The sequence below is a fragment of the Melospiza melodia genome, chromosome Z (assembly GCF_035770615.1).
Source record: "Melospiza melodia melodia isolate bMelMel2 chromosome Z, bMelMel2.pri, whole genome shotgun sequence".
Taxonomy (NCBI): domain Eukaryota; kingdom Metazoa; phylum Chordata; class Aves; order Passeriformes; family Passerellidae; genus Melospiza; species Melospiza melodia.
Window position 1 is genome coordinate 63,086,134 of NC_086226.1, and position 18,402 is coordinate 63,104,535.

Consider the following 18,402-nt stretch of genomic DNA (forward strand, 5'->3'; position numbering starts at 1 on the left):
ACACTGTTGATGTGATATTCACTAGCACATGCAGCAGATTTTCTGGGTGACAAGTGCCACTGCTTCTTACTATTCTGTGATCCTCTATACATTTTTGCTCCTTTTTTTGTCAGGAAAAACAGACAGGCTTACTTTTCAAAAAGGATGCCAAGTTAAGCTTGTTTTCAAAAAGGATGCCAAGTTAAGTCTGTTATATATCTGAAGGTTAAGAGACATAGCTGTCCAATACAGCTGTACTGCAGGGTTGCCCATGGTGATCCCACTGCAGCAGATTGCCTGACATGCTCCATGATGGGGACTGCAAGAGCACTGGAAATGTCAGGAGAGATGGAAGAAGTCAGTACCTTGTATCTTTCATGCCAAAATTGCTCACTTCTCTTTTGTTTCTGTGGACATGACAGATGATATGACAATGTGTGCATTTTGGCAGAGGCTTAGAAAAGTTTTTTTAAAGGATATAGCCATGGCTTGCCTGAGGTGCTATTAAATGCTTTTGCTGTATGAGCTAAATGAGTCCCTGTTTTGTTCTCCCCCAGTCAGGGTTGAAGGCAGATAAACCACAAACTCTTAATCACATATGCAAAGTTATTGGACAAAAATACCCACTGTAAAGGAGGACTGAAAGGAAGGATTGCTCTAAAATAGTTGGACTTTAGGAGGATTTTACTATGGAGTTTTCTGGCTTCTCATAAAACTGAATATAATTTCTCAGCTGCCCTGCATGGTAAAAATACTGCATGCAGTTGGGTAGGGCACTTATTTCCTTGTCTGTATATCCAGACCAGAAGATAAACATATTTTTTGTAACCTCTCCTTGCAGTTGTCTAAGTTCCATCAATTGCTGTAACATTGCTTGTGACTTACAGCTACATAAATGAGCTCAAAATAACTTACTAGTTCTCTGAATAACTAGTTCTGGACATAAATTCTTTTGAAAATACAGGTACTTTCCAAAGCATAGAAGAGAGACATACTAATCTGTGCATTTTGTGAACTGGGAGACATTTTGATGCTTTTCTGGGTGAGAAAGATCCTTTTATGTAAAAGTGTTGCTGAAATACTTTTTACACTAATCATTTTTGCTGATGTATTTGAGTAAATGTGACAGTAGTGTTCCATGCACCTACAAGAGACACATCCAAGTTTAGTACTGACAAACTGCTCAGATGTGTCAGGACTAGTAGCTTTCATTTATGTACTCAGTGGCTGGCAATTGCTTCAGAACACAGTGTTTTCAGACACAGTTCAATGAACATTGCTGAAAGGCTGTCTCTGATATGTGATTTTTTTCCTCTTTCTTTACTTCTTCTTAGATCTATATTTTTAATATCTGCATTCCATGTCCAATTGATTGATAATTTCTATATATTTGAGGTTTGCCTTTGAAAATTAGACTATTGAAAATTTATACATTGGCCAATTTACCCACTAAATCCCATTCTCCATTTGAGATGTAGTTGGAAATATCAGCCTCGAGCATCTGCAGGTCAATCAACCAGCCACTGTGAGTCCAGGAGCCAAACTTCAAATCACACTTCTGCACATCAAAGGGGAACCAGCGGACATCAATGTAACATGTGCTCTTCAAAATGCCTGTGGATAGAAATCAGTCATGATCAAGCATGTGCAGGGTGCATTTCATCTTACCCTCATCTGTCTCTGATTGTGAACAAGTTTCCTCTTCAAAAATTCTGTGTGATACAGTCATGGGGTAACCAAACAAGTACGGCAGGTGGAAGATGCTGCCATGAGTGGAATAAAGTCCCTTCCTCCACCAGTGAAGATCTCTCTCACTGCATCCTTGAGGTAGGTTGCCCGGGACACTGTGGCCAACCAGGAGCAGCCCAGCCTGTTTCCCAGTGCCAGCTGGCCCTAGTAGATTGCAGGCAGTGTTGCTTGGTCTGACAGGAGCAAAGAGTACACGCCAGGGGCTTACTATGCTGTGACCAGCTCTTTGAAAGGAGTTCCTGGACAGGCCATGCCTCAGGCCCACAGCCCTTTTAAAATACATTGGTCTCCTAAACCTTGCTTGGTGATGGCCTTTATCATCTGTGTGGTAACCAAGCCTTGATTTTAACTCTGGTTGTGTCTAGTTCATGTTCTGGGATGATTTAAGGGGTCTAATGGGTAGGGAACAACAGGGGAGCAGCCATCAGGGAATGATTGCTGATCCCTACTGGGCCTTGTGGACCTGCTTGGAGACAGTGCTATGCTATGACACAAAGTTTAGGAATTTTTTTGTCCACCACAGTGAGCAACTGCAGAATAGCCTCTCTGTTCACAGGTGAGTCCTGGACGCTGGAACACACAGGCAGGGAATCAGCAACAGAAATTAAAAGAGACTGAGACTTGGGGCCCACTGGCTGAGACCAATCCCAGATTGTGTTGTCACCTGGATTTTAGCCTCAGCCTGGCAAGCAGGGCTTCAATGCTGAGCGAGTGCTGCTCTTGGGGTCACCTCTGCTCACACACCTCTCCACACAACAGAGACCTAGCTGGAGTGCACATGAAACATGATGACATAGTGCACACCGCCTTACTTAGGGGTGCCTCTGGATGTTTTGAGTAAATTGGTAAGAGGAATATTTTACTGCTTAATAAAGTGTAAATGCCACTGATATTGGACTTAAATTTTCATAGTGGGTCTGTCCCATTATTAGACAGTCTAATAATGTTTGCAAGGTTGCAAACATTAGGTTGCAAAATTTCCACAGAGGGCTTTTAAACACCGTTTGTTTCATTCACAAAGGAAACCTGCTTGAAATTATTTGATTAAAAGTAAATAAATACTCTCTGTGCCCTACCTGGAGGAATATATTGGCAGGATCCAGAGAAGTTCACCAGCACATTTGTGTGAAAAGTTGCATCAAATCTTTCATCTGCACTGTAACACAGTATAAACAAAACAGAACAAAATAAAGAAAAAGCAAGCTGATGTGCAAGTCAAGATGTAACTGTCAACATAAAAATAATCTTTTGGCTGAATTAAGTTCCTACATCTGGGTGAAGTGTCCCTTGATAAATATCTCAGTTCCTCGTAGTTACTCTCAGCCTGCACCTTGGCAGGCTGCTTGCATGCTGCAATGTCCTCAAAGAAGTGAGAGGCAGAGTGTTGCATGTCTCAGAAAAAAGGCAGAAGGAAAAGAAGCAAAAGTGCCACATTACCTGTATCCCAAAACTGGACAGTTGGGACAATGAGGCTCTTCTAGGGCACTTGTCAAAATGAGTCAGCTCACCACCTAAATCACCTTATCTGTTATCTTACCCAGATATCTGGAGTAACAGATACATTGTAACAGCAGTGGTGGCCTGACATAACAACTCTGCAGTCTCCTCAGATGCAGAGAGGACAAGAGTTTGCTTCCGGCATTGGAAGAAACCACTGGAGAGAAGTTATTTTAGGAGCTTGAAGGAGGAGATTCATTGAAACTCCAACAGCAGGAGGGACCAAGAATAAAAAATTTCTTTACTATTCCAAAATTCTGAAATAATTAAAGGGTAATGAGCCAGACAAGGACATGATTCTTCAAAGAAGCAGGTCTGGGGGCTTGTTCCAGAGGGTCTTTTAGAAAGAGACTAGCCACAGAGGGATCCCCTAGCTTGTAGAGCCTTGCCTGTACTGGCTATGTGCAGGTTTGTGTTGCATGACTTCACCATCCTGCACACCCTGTCTTTCTACCAGATTTTAAAAATTCAGAGCCTCCATTACTCTTCTGGTCTGCTTTTTATTCATGTCTTGAGTCTTCAGTCCCCAGTACAAAACAAAGGGGATAGCAGTGAAAAGCCTAAGTCCAGAACAAGTGATATTTATCAAAGACATAAAAGACAACAAAAAGGGGTTTTATAAGTACAAGGGGACAAGGAAGAGAGGAAATGAAGGGAAAAAACAACAGGGTGCAGAGAGCTGCAGTTTCCTGCACCCTGTGTCCCTCACTCTTTGCAACCCATTCTCACACAGTGGCAGGAGTCCATGGCAGAACAGGGGATGAACAGGTTAAGGAAATGTAGATAAGAGAGCTTTTACTCAGCAGAGCTGATGAAATTTACTCTTGAGAACTGAAAGGACTGGCCGAAATACCCTCTGAAGCATTAACAATTATCTGTGAGAGCTTGTGGAGAAGAGGGAAGGGCATGGTGAATTAGGGGAGATCAAAGAGAATTCTGACTTCTTTTAAAGGTGAAATTATAGACATCAGCCTAACTTCAAAGACAATGGGGTGAAACATCTGGCACAGATTTGTGAAGGGCCAACTGCATCAAATCAATCTATTTTTCTTACTAAGAGCAGGCTGGTATCTATCTGAATTTCAGCATGTTCTTATAAACTACAGTAATATGGACCAAGCTGTACACCTCCTTTTTAGAGATTGAAAAGGAATAAAGAGACAGCAAGAAGCAAAGCTGAGGTAAAGTAAAGCACTTAAACAATCTAGGCGTCCCCAGGCCTCCTTTGGATATCTTGTAGTAAGGATTTGGAATGGAATATAGATCATGGTGAACTCTGGAAACTAACAAAATGAAATTTAATCTGGGTAATTAGAAAGTATTACCCTGAAAACTGTCAGAGAAAGACATAAGAGGGAAAATCTAGTAAGACAGCAGAGCTGAACAACAACAGCTGGGGTTTGCAATAGATAAAAAAAAATAAGTCCAGAATTAAGATATTATTAGAGAAACCCCAAATCCCCTTCTCCTGGAAAGCATTAAGGAAACAGCTGTCTAGAGAGTTTCCACTTCATTCAACACTGCAGCAATGCTGTCTAGAGAGCTAGATTCATGTCTATAGAAGGAAAAACAGATTAGCGAATGTTCATAGTAGAAGAACGATGGAGAGGTTTATAAAATATGTGATAATGGAAGTGAGATGAAAATCCATTTGTTTACTTCAATCAGAAACACTATGACACATATAGGACAGTAGCTCTCCTGCAGATACAGTAATTTTGAAGAGACTGTAATAGTTTCCTCTCTGTGTTCACTGAGAAAAAGTTAAAGAAGATATCTGTGGAACTACAGCAAGGAAGATCAGATGGGCTACTAGAAAAATGTGTTCACTGATGCTTGCTTGTTTTTCTTACTCTTTAAGGATAAGGGGAAATCCATAGAGGGCAAAAGGCCCCTAGTATCAGTGAAGCATAGCTGATTTTCTGCACTTCTAGTCTCCTACCAGCCATTTCACATCTTGCTTACCTGTTATACAGAAGAATGTCCGGTACCCAAATCTGGTCGGCAGGAAATCGCAAGTTCTGCACTCCTGGGTATTCATACTGATCCCAAGACAAGTAAACATCAACCCAGGACTGTTGACAAACACATACATCAGATTATATGAGCTATATTATATGAGCTTTTAAAAGTCTTCTAAGTTCTTTGTAATATTATGGGAAAGGAATAGATTTTGCCAATAGCAATAGCCTCAGTATGATAATAGTTTAATGCTCGGTTTTATTAAGAAAGGCTGGCATATATAGAGGAAATAACAGTGTGACTACTGAAGACAGTCCTTAGCTTTTCATGTTGTGTCCAGGCATCCCAAACCTTTGCTGGATGGCTGGCAGATCCACTGGCAGTAGGCACTTCCATGAGGTCTGCTGGTTCTGAAGTAAAGTGGTTTTTGAGGTGGTTAGTGTAGGTGGACCATGGTCTGAGTCTCCTCATCGGGTGGAAATAATTTAATCTGTTAGAAAGGTTGGGTGGCTCTTTTACTAACCACCCTGCTATGAGAGGTAGGCAAGTGAACTTTACATGCCAAGGGACTGTTTCTGATCCAATCTCCTCCACCTCAACACAGTTAATTTGAGAAAGGTGCAGGAACAGCTTTTGGGAAGAACCTTCTGACTTACAATGAAGCTCAGTGGGAGGCTTGCAAGGGAAACCTTAATCAGTGAAACATCTCTGCAGAACATCTGAATCTGTGGAACAACTCTGCAAAGGACAGGACACCTACAGGCTCTGACCTAACAATCCTGTAGTCATATAGGTTTGTCTCAGTTAGTTTTTGCAATATGAAAACGCGCATTTCTGCTGCAAATCCCAGCGGGTAGTTGAGGAAGAAACAGCCTGCTCAGCTGAACATAATAATATGAGATAGTGTTTGGCTGTGAAAATCAAAGTGGAATAAGTTTAATCATTCAAGTCTCCCACTGGTTTTTCCTTTAAGAACTGCTTCCTTCCTGACCACAGGCCCTTAAGGAGATCTGTTTATGCAGCAGAAGAAAACACTGTATCCCTCACCATAGGCAGCCAGGCAGACCTGATGGGAAATTCCATCCTGTAAAGGAGGTCCCTTTCCTTAGTGAAGGTCAGTTTTGCTTATTCTGTGTGAGCATGCAGGTGAATACTCAGCTGGAGCAGGTTGCAGAAGAGGGAGGAGGAATGTTTATGTAAGAGGTTTGTCAAGCATAAAGGAAGGCAATATCCCAGAGAGCTGCCTGGGTGCTGCCAGCAGCAAAGCAGCCCTGGGCCATCTGTGGTCCCTGGACTACCCACCACCCCCTATGAGTAGTCTGCATGTGACCACTTCTGTGTTCAGGGACAGATGCCCTGGATCCCAGTCTCAGGCTGAGGTGGAAATTTCCAAGAAGTGGTAGGTGCAGGTGCCTGTTTTACTGGATGTTTGGCTTGCTCATAAGTCCGCCTCACTGGTTATGGAGAGGGCCTTGAGCCCCTTGAAGATACTCTTCTCAGCTATGATGAGACTCTAACTCTGGACTCTTTGTTACTAGATCACTACATCCACTGGCAAAACAATGCAGTTGGTTTCCATGCTCAAAAGGTCAACAGGCCTTTCCAAAGGATTAATGTAGTCTCCTGAAGTTAATTTTCAATTCTAAAAGGAGTACTAGAGAAATTTTAAAGGACTCAAAATGCCTGTATTGCATTATACATAATCTATAAGATAGCAGTCTTGCTTTTCTGCTAAGAAATCACATTCAGTAGTTTTCAATTAGAGTTTCTTTACTAACAGAGGTTACTCACCATCTGCAGCCAAGCATTGGTGATCAACACCTGATTCTTCTCATCCTTTGAACAAAAGAGGGAAGGAAAGACAAGAGAAAAAGGGATGAAAGAGTTTGATTAGAGATGGAAGAGTTTCTGTGTCTTTTAGAGAATCCACACTTTTGGGGTACATAAACCAAACTCCATGGAGTAGATTGTGAGCTCACTGAAACACCACTATTTGGCCCAGACAATAGTGGCTCTTTTTCTTATCCTTTAAACCTACAGACTCCCTGTGTTTGTCATAACTGATCAACAATAGAAAGGAAAGTAATAGATGATTAACTTCTTTTTCTGGGGATGAATTCCTTACCAAGTTTTACCTTCTAGCTACCTGCTCAAAACAAGATGTTTTTCAGTACCACACTACATGTCATACCTGGAGAGATTTTATGTTGTGTTTGCTGCCAGTACAATGCAATGGTAAAATAATGCCAGAAGTGCTGTTCTTTTCAAGTGTCATTGCTATGTAAGTTAGCTCCGGCTAAAGGAAAGTAAGGGCTGGCCTTAGGCTGAAGCTATCACTTGGCTAAAAGGACACAAATGCTGCATGAGAGAGAGCTCACACACCACCTTCACAGAGCAGGAGTCTGCAGGTTCATTCCTGCATGCAGAGACCATGGGGAAGAATCTATTATAACAGAAACAAAGATGTTCTCACCACTCAGTTGGTGCCCAAGTTCTGTGCCTGGCTTTCTGCAGTTACTCGGCAGGTCCAGGACCTGCACCGTGGGGATGGAGAAGCAGGGCTGAGGAGTCACTGTGATGCAGATACACAGGTTCCCAAACACCACAGCAGCCATACCCTGCACCTCCCAGGAGCTGAGGCAATGCTGCTCAGCGGGCCTGGCTCACTGTATGCCCAGCTATCCCTGTGTGTGTCCATGCCCTAGGAAGCTTATGTGGTTGTCTGCAGCATCTCAGGTGGGAGACATTGCAATTGCAAGCTGCTTGGCACTTGTATGCTCTTGTATGGCATTTAAACCATACAGAGAGCTCCCTGGACATGCATGCCCTCTGTGGTCATGTAATTATTGCAGTACTTACTCTCCAACAAGGTAGAAAAACCTAAACTGCCCTATTCACTTTGGAAGAATACCAGTCCACCCACCTCAAGCTACATTCGTTCTGCCTTTCCTCCCTTCTCCCCTCCTGAGTCACCCTCACAGTACATATGCAAAAAAACTTTCCCAGAAGTGTCAGGGAAGGGCTGCTCAAAATCAAACTGCAACATCTCACTGCAACCCTAGGTGTGTCTGGTTATCTGTGTGTCCTCTGGAGTTACTTCTTCTGTGTCCCATGGAGGAGCTGCGGATTCCTAGGCTAAGGCATGAAGGAGAACTGCCCAGAGAAGTTTCCTAATTACCGATTCCCCAGCACAGCAGGCACTGGACCAGTGGTACTGCTCAATTCTTAGCATGAACCTCGTCTGCAGCATCATCTCCTCTTTTTACATTTGGGTTGTTGGAGCTCCAGAAATACAACAACATAGAAAGGGAGACATCATTGACTATTACAGAAACACTCCAGCAAGGAGTCCAGCTGTAACATCAGCTTCTGGACGATTCCTGATTTGGCACTGTGGCCAGAGTTAGGCTCTGCAGCCAGGCCCCTTTTTACCAGGAAAGGTAAATTTCAGACAGGAAACAGGTCTTTGCCATAGTGATCCCCATAAAACTGTCTATGACAGTACCTCTTCTTGAGTCCCCTTGAGACCTGACTACACTGCTTCTGCTGCTGTGAGATGCCACACAAAAATCAGATGTGATTTTATATTGTTACACTGATCATATATTTCCCTTTCTCCTCTTTGCTGCTCCAGCAAACGTACTCCTCTCTATATGCAAACTACAACCCACCTCCAGAGGCCTGGTCCTTCTGCACCCTCTTTTGTTCCCTTGGTTGCTGTGGTTGAAGCAATTGTAAGAAAATCTGTAGAAAAATAACAGAAGGACTGGGCTTGTTGAGACAAGTTTTTTAGATGCTGGAGGATTCAAACACCATCTTGAAAAATAAAATTCTAAAGTAAAGAATAACCCCAGAGCTGGTAATTGATAGAGTCATCAGAGCTATCTGTGTCCACTGACCTGGGAAATGAAAGCAACCCAGAAACACAGAGGTTGTGTCTCAGGGATCCTCAGAGGCTAACCACCAGCCCATCTGATTGATGCATTCCTGGCCACCAGTGACTCCTGAGGTGTCCTGTAGGGCTGGCAAGCATGATGGTCATCTGAATTGCACATCAAGTACTAACAATATTTTGTGCACTTAGCCAAAGAATGCTTTATACTTGTATGCTGCACATGTCCTCCTAACAAAGACTTTCTGTGTACTGTTAAAAGAGCCTGAACAACATGATTAAAAATCTGGTCAGCAACAATCAGCCAATGCCATTGCTGTACAGAACTAAGGATTTTTCCCATCTACACTGAAACTTGCAGGGAAGGGGAAGAAGGGACATTCCTCATTTTGTCATCTACCTATGTAAACCTTACAGGAATGCATTAAAGTCCAGTGTGAGGCTGGGGGTTTCCATCATGTGCAGATGCTTTCCATCAGGAACCTTTCATAAGTTGCTCTGATTTACAAGGAAACTAATTTTTTTCTGGCACAGTAAGTTTATACTACACAGCTTGCAAAGGAAGATATCTCGGGCTGACTTCTGTATTTCACAAAACAGTTTGTTGTCTTTACCTGTTTAACTGTGTGTCAAATACTAATAACTGGCTAATCAGCTTTGACTCAAAATTCAGACAGGTATTCCACGTAACGTTACATTTACTGTCTTGGGTCTGCTTTGCCTGTTTTTTAACAGGGCTACTGTGCTTAGATATGTTTCGTAGTCAACGGAAAACTTACAGTTTTGAGTTCTCAAATGCTTATCTAGAGAGCAATGATGGTCTTCCTTGTCGGGTGTTTAGATAGCAGTAAAACCACAAGGTCTAGCAAGGGCTTTGGGCTGCTTACGTTTCTCTTAGCTTGGGTGAAACAATAAAGTCACTTCAGGATGTTTTCTTGGCCATTCAGAGGCTATTCCCATCCTTGTCTTCAGGCTGCTGAGCTCTTAAATGGCATCTGACATTTTGGCAAAACACAGAAAAGGCTTACATATGTAGCGCTGGTCAACAGATGCAGCCTGATGGGTCCTTCTCGTTGCATAACAGAATAGAACATTTTTCAAACAAGGATCTGTGTTTTACAAAAGTACCTGGTTTGCAGAAGCAGCAAAGCTGACTTCATACTGGGCAGGCATTTTTCCAGGTGTAGCTCTCCTGCTAAGTCCTTTCTGGAGGAGGACCCTGAGGCACCAAGGAAAAAGTGCCTGCTGGGGCTGCCAAGGAGAGGAGGGCCATGGGAACCTTGAGTCTGAGTTCACCCCCTGTTAGAGTGAGAGGCATTTTAGAGCTGAGGTGTCTATGGAGCTTTCTATCTTTGTGGTAGCTTTGCATTCTGTAAGGAAATATTTTGGCCTTTGCAGTAGGCTGATTGTCTGGCCTTTCCAGAGCTGCAGAAGAATTACAGCTCCTGCCATCTTCATCATGACCTGTGTGCTGTATGCACCCCTAAAACAGCTTAGCACAGAAGAGACTGTATCTTTCTGTTACACAGACACACACAAACAATTAACTTGGACAAACTCTGTCCCAGGAGATCACTGGTTACTTATCTTTGCAGAAATTAAAAGGTAATTATTGAGCTTGGGAAGTGCTAGAGGCAGTTCCCTCATTCTGTGTCACTGGTTTATGCAGAGGAGTTTAAAGGTTAGTTGAGAGGATGCCTTTCCTCCCAGGAGAAAACTTGGATAATCTCTCACACTGCTTTTTCTGTTCAAGATTCCCATCTTGGCACTGTCAGCCTCGGGAATGACTTTCCCTCTGCATTGGGCCAGATCTCAGCTCCCATCTTTTTTTGCAGCAAAGCATTGAAAGCAGTCCTGCAAAGATTCTGGGTGAGGCTGAAAATTATCAGCTCCCAGAGGTGCTGTTCCATCATTCCTCTGGCAGTTCTCCTGGTTTGCAAATGTTCAGCTCAGACAAATAATTTTGCTTCTAGTATTTAAAAATGCTAGAAAAGCTGTGGTCACAAGTGAGTGCAACTCTTGTTCTCTAAATCCTTCCTGTATTTATCTGGGTCATTTTCTCCCCTTTCTATCTCTAGCCTTACTCCAGTTAATCCTCTGCCCTGGATATCTGCTTATTCCTACCACCTTTGACCCATGTAAAGTGACAGTTTGGTTTGTTCTGGTGCACATGCTGTGACATGTGAATGTTTTAGTTTGGTTTTCTTTTCCCTGCCCTAAATTTAAAGCTTACAATGTATATACATCTGCCTACATTGTGCACCACTGCCTGTCAGATGCTCCCTTGCCAGGTCAACACCCTTAACTACCCATATCACCTTGGGGCATATCACCTGGACAAAAAAACCCAAAGCCCTTCCTGGTTCAGTAGTCACATCATATGATTACATGTCATCTATGCAGCAAGGCATTTGTTACCACATGATCAGCAGGAGTCATTAATTCTTGCCCTCTCACAGAGCCACAGAAGTCGGAGTTGAATCAGCCACTGAACTATTTCAAGACAATGATCAGAAAAGTCCCTAATTGAACAAGTAACTCTCAATGGTCATGTGTGACTACTTAGGTACCACTTCAGGTAATAGAAATTTTTTTCCCACTGTTTTTATACCTGAATATCTGAAAATGAGAAGTGAAGCAGTCAAGTAACATGAAAACATTGACATGGAGACTTGTAAAGTTTTGTTAGCAGAGACACTGATCTTTGAGTGGGATCTTGTTCAAAATATCCAAAGGAATTGATCAAGCTTTCAAATGCTTGTATACTCAATCTACAACTGTACAGGCACTCCTTTCCATTGCTGAACCACCAATCTACCCGCAATTTTCAGCTGATTATCTAAAACTCAAATGCATTGAATGGTTGAAGGCTCACAGAGCCAGTAATTTTGAGGAGTGCCTAGGTTGCCCTGGCAACATTTAAGTAAGTATTGCTGGACAGCCTTTTTATTTCAGGGCTCTCATTAAGAAGCTGAAATAAACCTTGTCATGGTAACATCAACTAGGTAGGGATAACTTAAGTTTAAGTACTTCATCTCAATCTCTTCAAAAAAAAAAAGCACCCTCAGGAGGAAGATGGAAATCCAACAGGAGGGTCCAGAGCTAAGGCGAAAGACTAGGAAGAAATACAAAAATACAAAGAAATAACAAAAGAATAAACATCTGCTGAGTATTTTGTTGCCCATCAAGATGAAGATACATCTGGGCAAGTGCTCATAGCTGGATATCTTTGTTGCTCAGGATTTCCTCCTATGAATGGCTGGAAGTGATTTCAAATAAGTGTTTTTTCATCTTGAATCACACTCTCATCTGATGCCACTGGCTTCTCCTTGAGGTCATGCCTTTATTGGTTCCCTCCTGTCTTGTAGAGGAATGTGTTCTTTCACTGTCAACAAGAAGTGCAATCTGCCTTCGGTCTTCCCACTGTGTAGCAGCTACTACAAAGGCAGTGTAGTAGGCTGTGTAGGCTGTGTTGTCCCACTATCTTTAACCAGCCGCATTCTTCTCCTCCCAGTTTGGGGGACTACCGTTGTATCTCTATCTGCTGCTTTCAGCAGAATCTATCCACTTGCTTTTGAGACAGGAAATTTACATATTGGAGGTTTTGGCCCCTGTCAGATTATACTCCTCCCCTTACAAGCCCCTGAGCCAGGAGCAATCGCTTGTGGTGACAGTGGAGAGTTTAAGAGAACCCGGTACTCGGAGAAGCCCAGCATTGAAAGAGGGACTGTGCCAGAGAAGCCTGCAAACACATGGATGCCAGCCATACTCCTTAGGCTGTGTAATGGATGGTTATCAAAAGTCCTCAAGAGGTACTCCTTGTGAAAGCCTTGACTCCCTGTATGTCAGAGACCAACCAGACATGGATGTTAAATGCAAAGGCCTGGATACAAAAGCCACTGCAGCAGTACTAAACCCACACATTCCCCAAAGCTAAGAGCAGAAGTAAGAAATAAGGGAAGAAATGTCAGTTTCTGTTGCCAGTCAGGGCCTCAGAGTAGGCAGCCCTCTCATTCACTGGCACAACTGGTGAGAGTCTCCCAAGCCTACTTGATTTGTGTCCTACTTTCCTTACCCCTCAGCATCTCCCAACATTCCAATTTCCATTGTGGTGAAAAAAGGCAGTCTTGTTCTTGCTCTGCACATGCGAAATGACTTCCAGCCACTGCCTGGGGCTGTGGGAACTTGACTTAGGAACTAATTTACCCCGAAGATGAGGGAACTGATCTCATTCATTGGTGTGAATTGTGATACAATGTGGCTTCACTGGGCTTGAGACTGTTTGACTTCCAAGTTCCTCCACAAAGACCTGCAAATTGCAGGACTCCCTGCTCCAGAGCTCTCTGACATCCTGGGAAAAGTGAAGCCACCAGCTTTGTCCCTCTATTTCAAAGATAATTCTCATGGAAGCCCCAGAAGCTGGGTCAGAGGGCCTCACATGGCCTTGCAGCACAGTGCTGCTCTCTTACTGCTTGGATAAATTGACATACGTGCTTAGTTCCTGAGGGAAAGGGTGTTATGTCACCATACAAAAGCTGTTCAGTCCGCCATTAAAATCCCAAAATATCCACACGTAGCATGTAGGTGGTTTTTAAATTCTCCAGGGTGGACACCTCCTCCTGAAATAGCCTCCATGTATTTTGTGCATGGTTGGCAGGTGCTTCAAACAAACAAGATTAGACACAAATCTTTATTCTAGGATATTAATTATTAATTGCCCTTTTCAGCATTTGAAATCACAAGGAAAACAGTGGAAGAATTGGTGAGAAAACCAACCCTGAGTACTTATCAGAGACCCACATTCAATCTATCTGCAAGGTTCCCTGTGTTTTTTCTTTTTATATTTCCATGCTGATGTGACAGCACAGCAAAAAATAAGGGAATGTAGGTATGTTCCAAAACTCAAGTGAGCTCTTAAAGCCTGTGATTAGGGATAGAAAATAGGAGGAAAGTTTTTTACTCAAGAGCTGAACTCATTGTCTCTCAGGAGTTACCCTCAGAGAACTCAGAGAAACTAAGAAATACTAGGTTCAAGGCAACCCCAACAGCTTTGGCTTAACTGTTTTACTGCAAATCTTTGATGCCTCAGATTAGTTAACCAAAATTAAGGAATATACATGAGCTCAAGATCTAAATTCCTACATCTACAAACAACAGAGCACAGTCTTTTCACCACTCAGACAGAAAATTGTTTAATTATCATGAAATGCCCAAGCTGGATGACCACAACCAAAATTCTCAGAAGCAAACCAGCCTTTCTTTTGTTAGAGCCACTGCCACTATGTGCAGCTTGGGGAACCATGCTGAAAGAAAACAAACCATGGCATTTCTTCCCACTAAGTGAGCTGCCTCCACTCTGAGCTGAGTGAGGCAGAAGTCATACAAAATAAAAAGATGCCTGTAAAGTTCAGGTAATTAAAACTCCATCATAATGTTTCATGCAGGCATGTGCAAGTAGTAATAGTCAGGAAGCCGTACTACCCATGGTGCTTAATTTCATTGTACTAGCAAATTCAGACGTATGTTTAACTGGTTTAGTGAGACTGGCATTTTGATAATGTCTAGCACATAGGGGACAGCCAAAATAATAATTCATTGCTCAATTAGCCTTGAATTTCCCAATTTTCAATATCCTCCAATGCTAATGGAGAGGAATTTTATTTTTTCTTCCTGGAGTTGAAAATTGGTCACACTAAGTGAGTTCTGTGACCAAGAGAGAGATTTTGGGATTTAACTCCAATGAATCTGTTGGTCTAAAATCCTTTCTGTAATTTTTCTGTCTGGAATTTTAATGCTCTTGGTCACAAATTGATTTTCAGCTTTTATGATGGTGTTTAGTCTGTTTTTCTTCTCAGTTGCACCATTTTGCATCAGCCTTGCTGTTCTGGTCTCATTGAATTGTCTCTTGCAAGGTAAGAGTGACAAAAACTTTCCAGAAAGATATGTGGTTTGGTAGAGTAGGTCTTTCAAGGAGATACAGAGTAAACATTTCTCACAAAAGCTATGCAGGAAGCCCAAAATAAATACAAAGGCATTATTAGGAAAAAAAAAAAAAAAAAAAAAAAAAGATACTTTAATCCAGAAGGGCTGAAAGAGTCAGTTGAACGGTCAAGCTTACATAGTTGAAGATATCTATCTGTAAAAGATTTGTACGGGATGTACTATAGGGATTATAGTTTAATCTAGTAAATACTGATACTATATTGGGAATAACAAATGAATAGGTGCTTATGTGCACTGCATATTTTTATTTGTTTCCTTCAATTGCTTGTATGTTGATCTGGGTTTACAACATAACACCCAGCATAGATCTTTGTATGTGTGAGAATGTAGAATGAAAGGTGGGGGGGAATGACCTAGATGCTGTAAGGTCAGTTTAACAAGGAAGAGGTGAATTAGAGCTAGAAAATAAACCTGGAACTTTCTGGCCTTTCAATACACCTGCAGAATCAGCCCTAGGAAGCTTATGAAACAAAATAATTTAAAAACAAGGATATCAGCTGCTAAAGGCATTCAGATCTGACAGAAATTTTGTAAAAAACATAACAGTAGGAGAGCTGTGTCAGACAGGATGCACCCCAGGGCCAGGCATAGCATCCCCTCCTGCCTTCTCACTTTTAACTTCTGGCACAGTATACTGACAGGCAACCTCTAGCTCTGGCAACTCTCACTCACATAGAGAACTCCTCAGCAAAAAGGTCTGAGCTCCTGAGGACTGAGTTCAACAGTCCTGTTATTTGATGAGCAGATCACCTGAGAAATGAGCAGGCTGGTGAAGGGAGCTTCAATGTCAACAGATGCCTGCATTTAAAAGTTGGTCTCTTACCAAACTGTTTCTAAAAACACCCAACAAACCAACCCAAAATAACAAAAAACTCCAACTCCTTCAGGGTTGTATTCTTTGATTTCGAGGAAACCAGTGGAAGCTTAAGTTTGAATCCAACATTTTGATAAGGTCTGGGTACAGAAGGCAAAAATATCTATGCTGCTAAGCCAATGTGCTGCTTATAGTGATAGTGACTGCACCTGAGCACTTGGTGAAGTATGTGAAGACCTTTTCTCTTGTCTTCTCTGAACAGCAAGGCACAGACCCAGTTTACAGGAAAAAAATCCAAAGTGAATCTTTGTTTTTATTGTTCTGCTAAACTCCTACATTACCTTGCTGCTTTCCAAAAATGCGGAGAGCTTTGATACACCATGGCAACAACCTCTGTACTTTATAAGTGAGATTGTTTGCAACCTTGTGATATCGTAACCATGAGGTTTGAGATAACTCTGCAGTCCCTAGGATGCACAATCATTTTACACACTGAAAAGTTCATTTTGCAACTGAATCAGAACAGTCCATAATAAATTTTTCCAGACACAGTATTTGTTTTGACCTTACAGCCTAAAATACATGAAGATTATGTATGTTTTGGCTTCTGGAAGTGCATAATGACTCATGGATTGCTCAAGAATTTTTCAGCACTTTTGTGGCTTACCACTGGTTACTTGCAATTCCTTTTTTTATCATTATGACCTCTGACAGTGGCAGTTGGAAGGCTGAACATGGAGGAGAAAAGTACTACAGAACTCCACCATATGCAGGGACATCAACAGATGTTTGGTTTTTTTTAATAATTTAACAATGCAACCACATATAAGACCCTTTATATAAGGTCTCCTGCAGATGCCAACATGAGAAATTAAAACAATCACTCATGATGACAAATAGTTTTCACCTAGCAGCTTGCTTTCACATTGTGCCAAAAGAAAACGCTTGCATTTCCTCTGTTCCAGAAAATGCCATGCCTCATTTCTTTACTACTCTACCCTCATCAACTGACTGGGCTCTCAAAACAAAATAAGATGAGAATTTTTGGTCCAAGTACTCTTGGATGTCTACCCGTGCTTGGGTTTGCAGAGCTTGGCAGTGTCTGACAGTGCTCTGTGAGAGAGATCACCAGCCAATGCCCTCCTGATGCACAGGGAGTGCCTGGACGTCAGGCTCCAAACAAAAGTGACCCTCAGAAATGGCATACATGAGACAGCTCAGCATGAAGCTGTCCTTTCACACAGAGGACAAGGCAAACTGAACTGAACCCTGCTGTTAAACAGGGGATGTAACTGTCCCTCTTTCTGCCCACTTGTTTCCTGAATGTAATGGGCCTGTCATGGCTGTAGTTACAAATTAATGTAATTTTGGGAAGAAGTCCGAACCCCAAAGTCTTCATTTGCATTTGCCCACCCCAACTGTGACAAGTAGATAACATGTTCTTCTCAGCTTTGAGTACAATGGCTAGCTTTGAATCCTAAAAACCATACATATCCTGTGTAGGCAAATACATGCACAAATAAGCAGAAAACATAATCCAAAGCAGTCATGCTTTGACATTTTCTTTGATGGGTTTTAAGAAGAGGAGGTGAGATTTTAAGCAGTTACTTGTACTACTGCTTGGAAAACCATAGAGATCTCAGAGCAGTCTTTTCTCTCTGGGTAGCAGTGTGCAACTAGATTGTCACCAATGCTGTTCTCGGCAGTCTGTCAGCAGAAGTTGAATTTAGGATTCATTAGATTTTAATATAGTATGTGTAGGAAACAGACTTATGGAGGCATGTGATGGAATCTGTCCCAGATAGAAGTGCTTTAGATGTGATGACAGGTCTTAGCATGGGTAAGGCACAAGGTTCTTTGACTGTCAGTGGCAGACCCCTTCTCATTTCCATGCAACAATGAAACAGATTTGTTTTCATCTTCTTCACATTGTTTTCTCCTGCAGGGAAACCAGAACAGGGTCCACTGTCTCATGCCCATTGCAGTGACTGCTTGCAAAGTATCTCAGTGTGTCCAGCAATGCTGTAGTATGTCTTGGCACATGACACTTTCCTGAGTGCTTTTTTCCCAGGGAGTATGATGTAAAAAATGCCTTCATGCTGGGGCCCTGCCTATCATCCGGCTCTGTTACAGCAATGACAGACCAGCAATGTTACACCAGACACATAGGTCCTCAAAAAGAGCAGTTTTTCCCTTTGTTAATGCATACACCATTGCCAAAACTGTGATGCTGTCTTTCCTCTTCCCCACGTGAAGAGCTATGCACCATCTGCTTTGTCTTCCACCAGGCAGAGCAGCTGAGAAGGCAGAGTCTACTCACCCCAGACTCCCATTTGATTGAGCAGAGATGGCCACTTAGTTTGCTTCATGGTGTCTTAGCTGACAGAGGTTACCTCTTCCTTGTAGCTTGACTGCTTTTCTTTACATCACTGTGGCTATAACGAGCCTCCTTTTAAACAGACATTTACTTCAGCAGCTGGAGGAGACAGACACTGCCATCTGTCCA

The 18,402-nt window shown here is 42.3% G+C and overlaps 1 protein-coding gene across 1 annotated transcript in view; it reads right to left on the reverse strand.

Annotated features, from left to right (window-relative positions):
* Positions 1–18,402, reverse strand: part of LOC134432138 (neuronal acetylcholine receptor subunit alpha-7-like) — a 58,613-nt gene that overhangs the window by 21,837 nt on the left and 18,374 nt on the right. Inside the window, exons 3-6 of the mRNA XM_063180587.1 lie at positions 6,979–7,023; positions 5,191–5,300; positions 2,805–2,884; positions 1,426–1,593 (exon numbers count right to left, since the gene is read on the reverse strand). Coding sequence (XP_063036657.1) covers positions 1,426–1,593; positions 2,805–2,884; positions 5,191–5,300; positions 6,979–7,023 — 403 coding nt within the window. The remainder of the gene's footprint in view (positions 1–1,425; positions 1,594–2,804; positions 2,885–5,190; positions 5,301–6,978; positions 7,024–18,402) is intronic.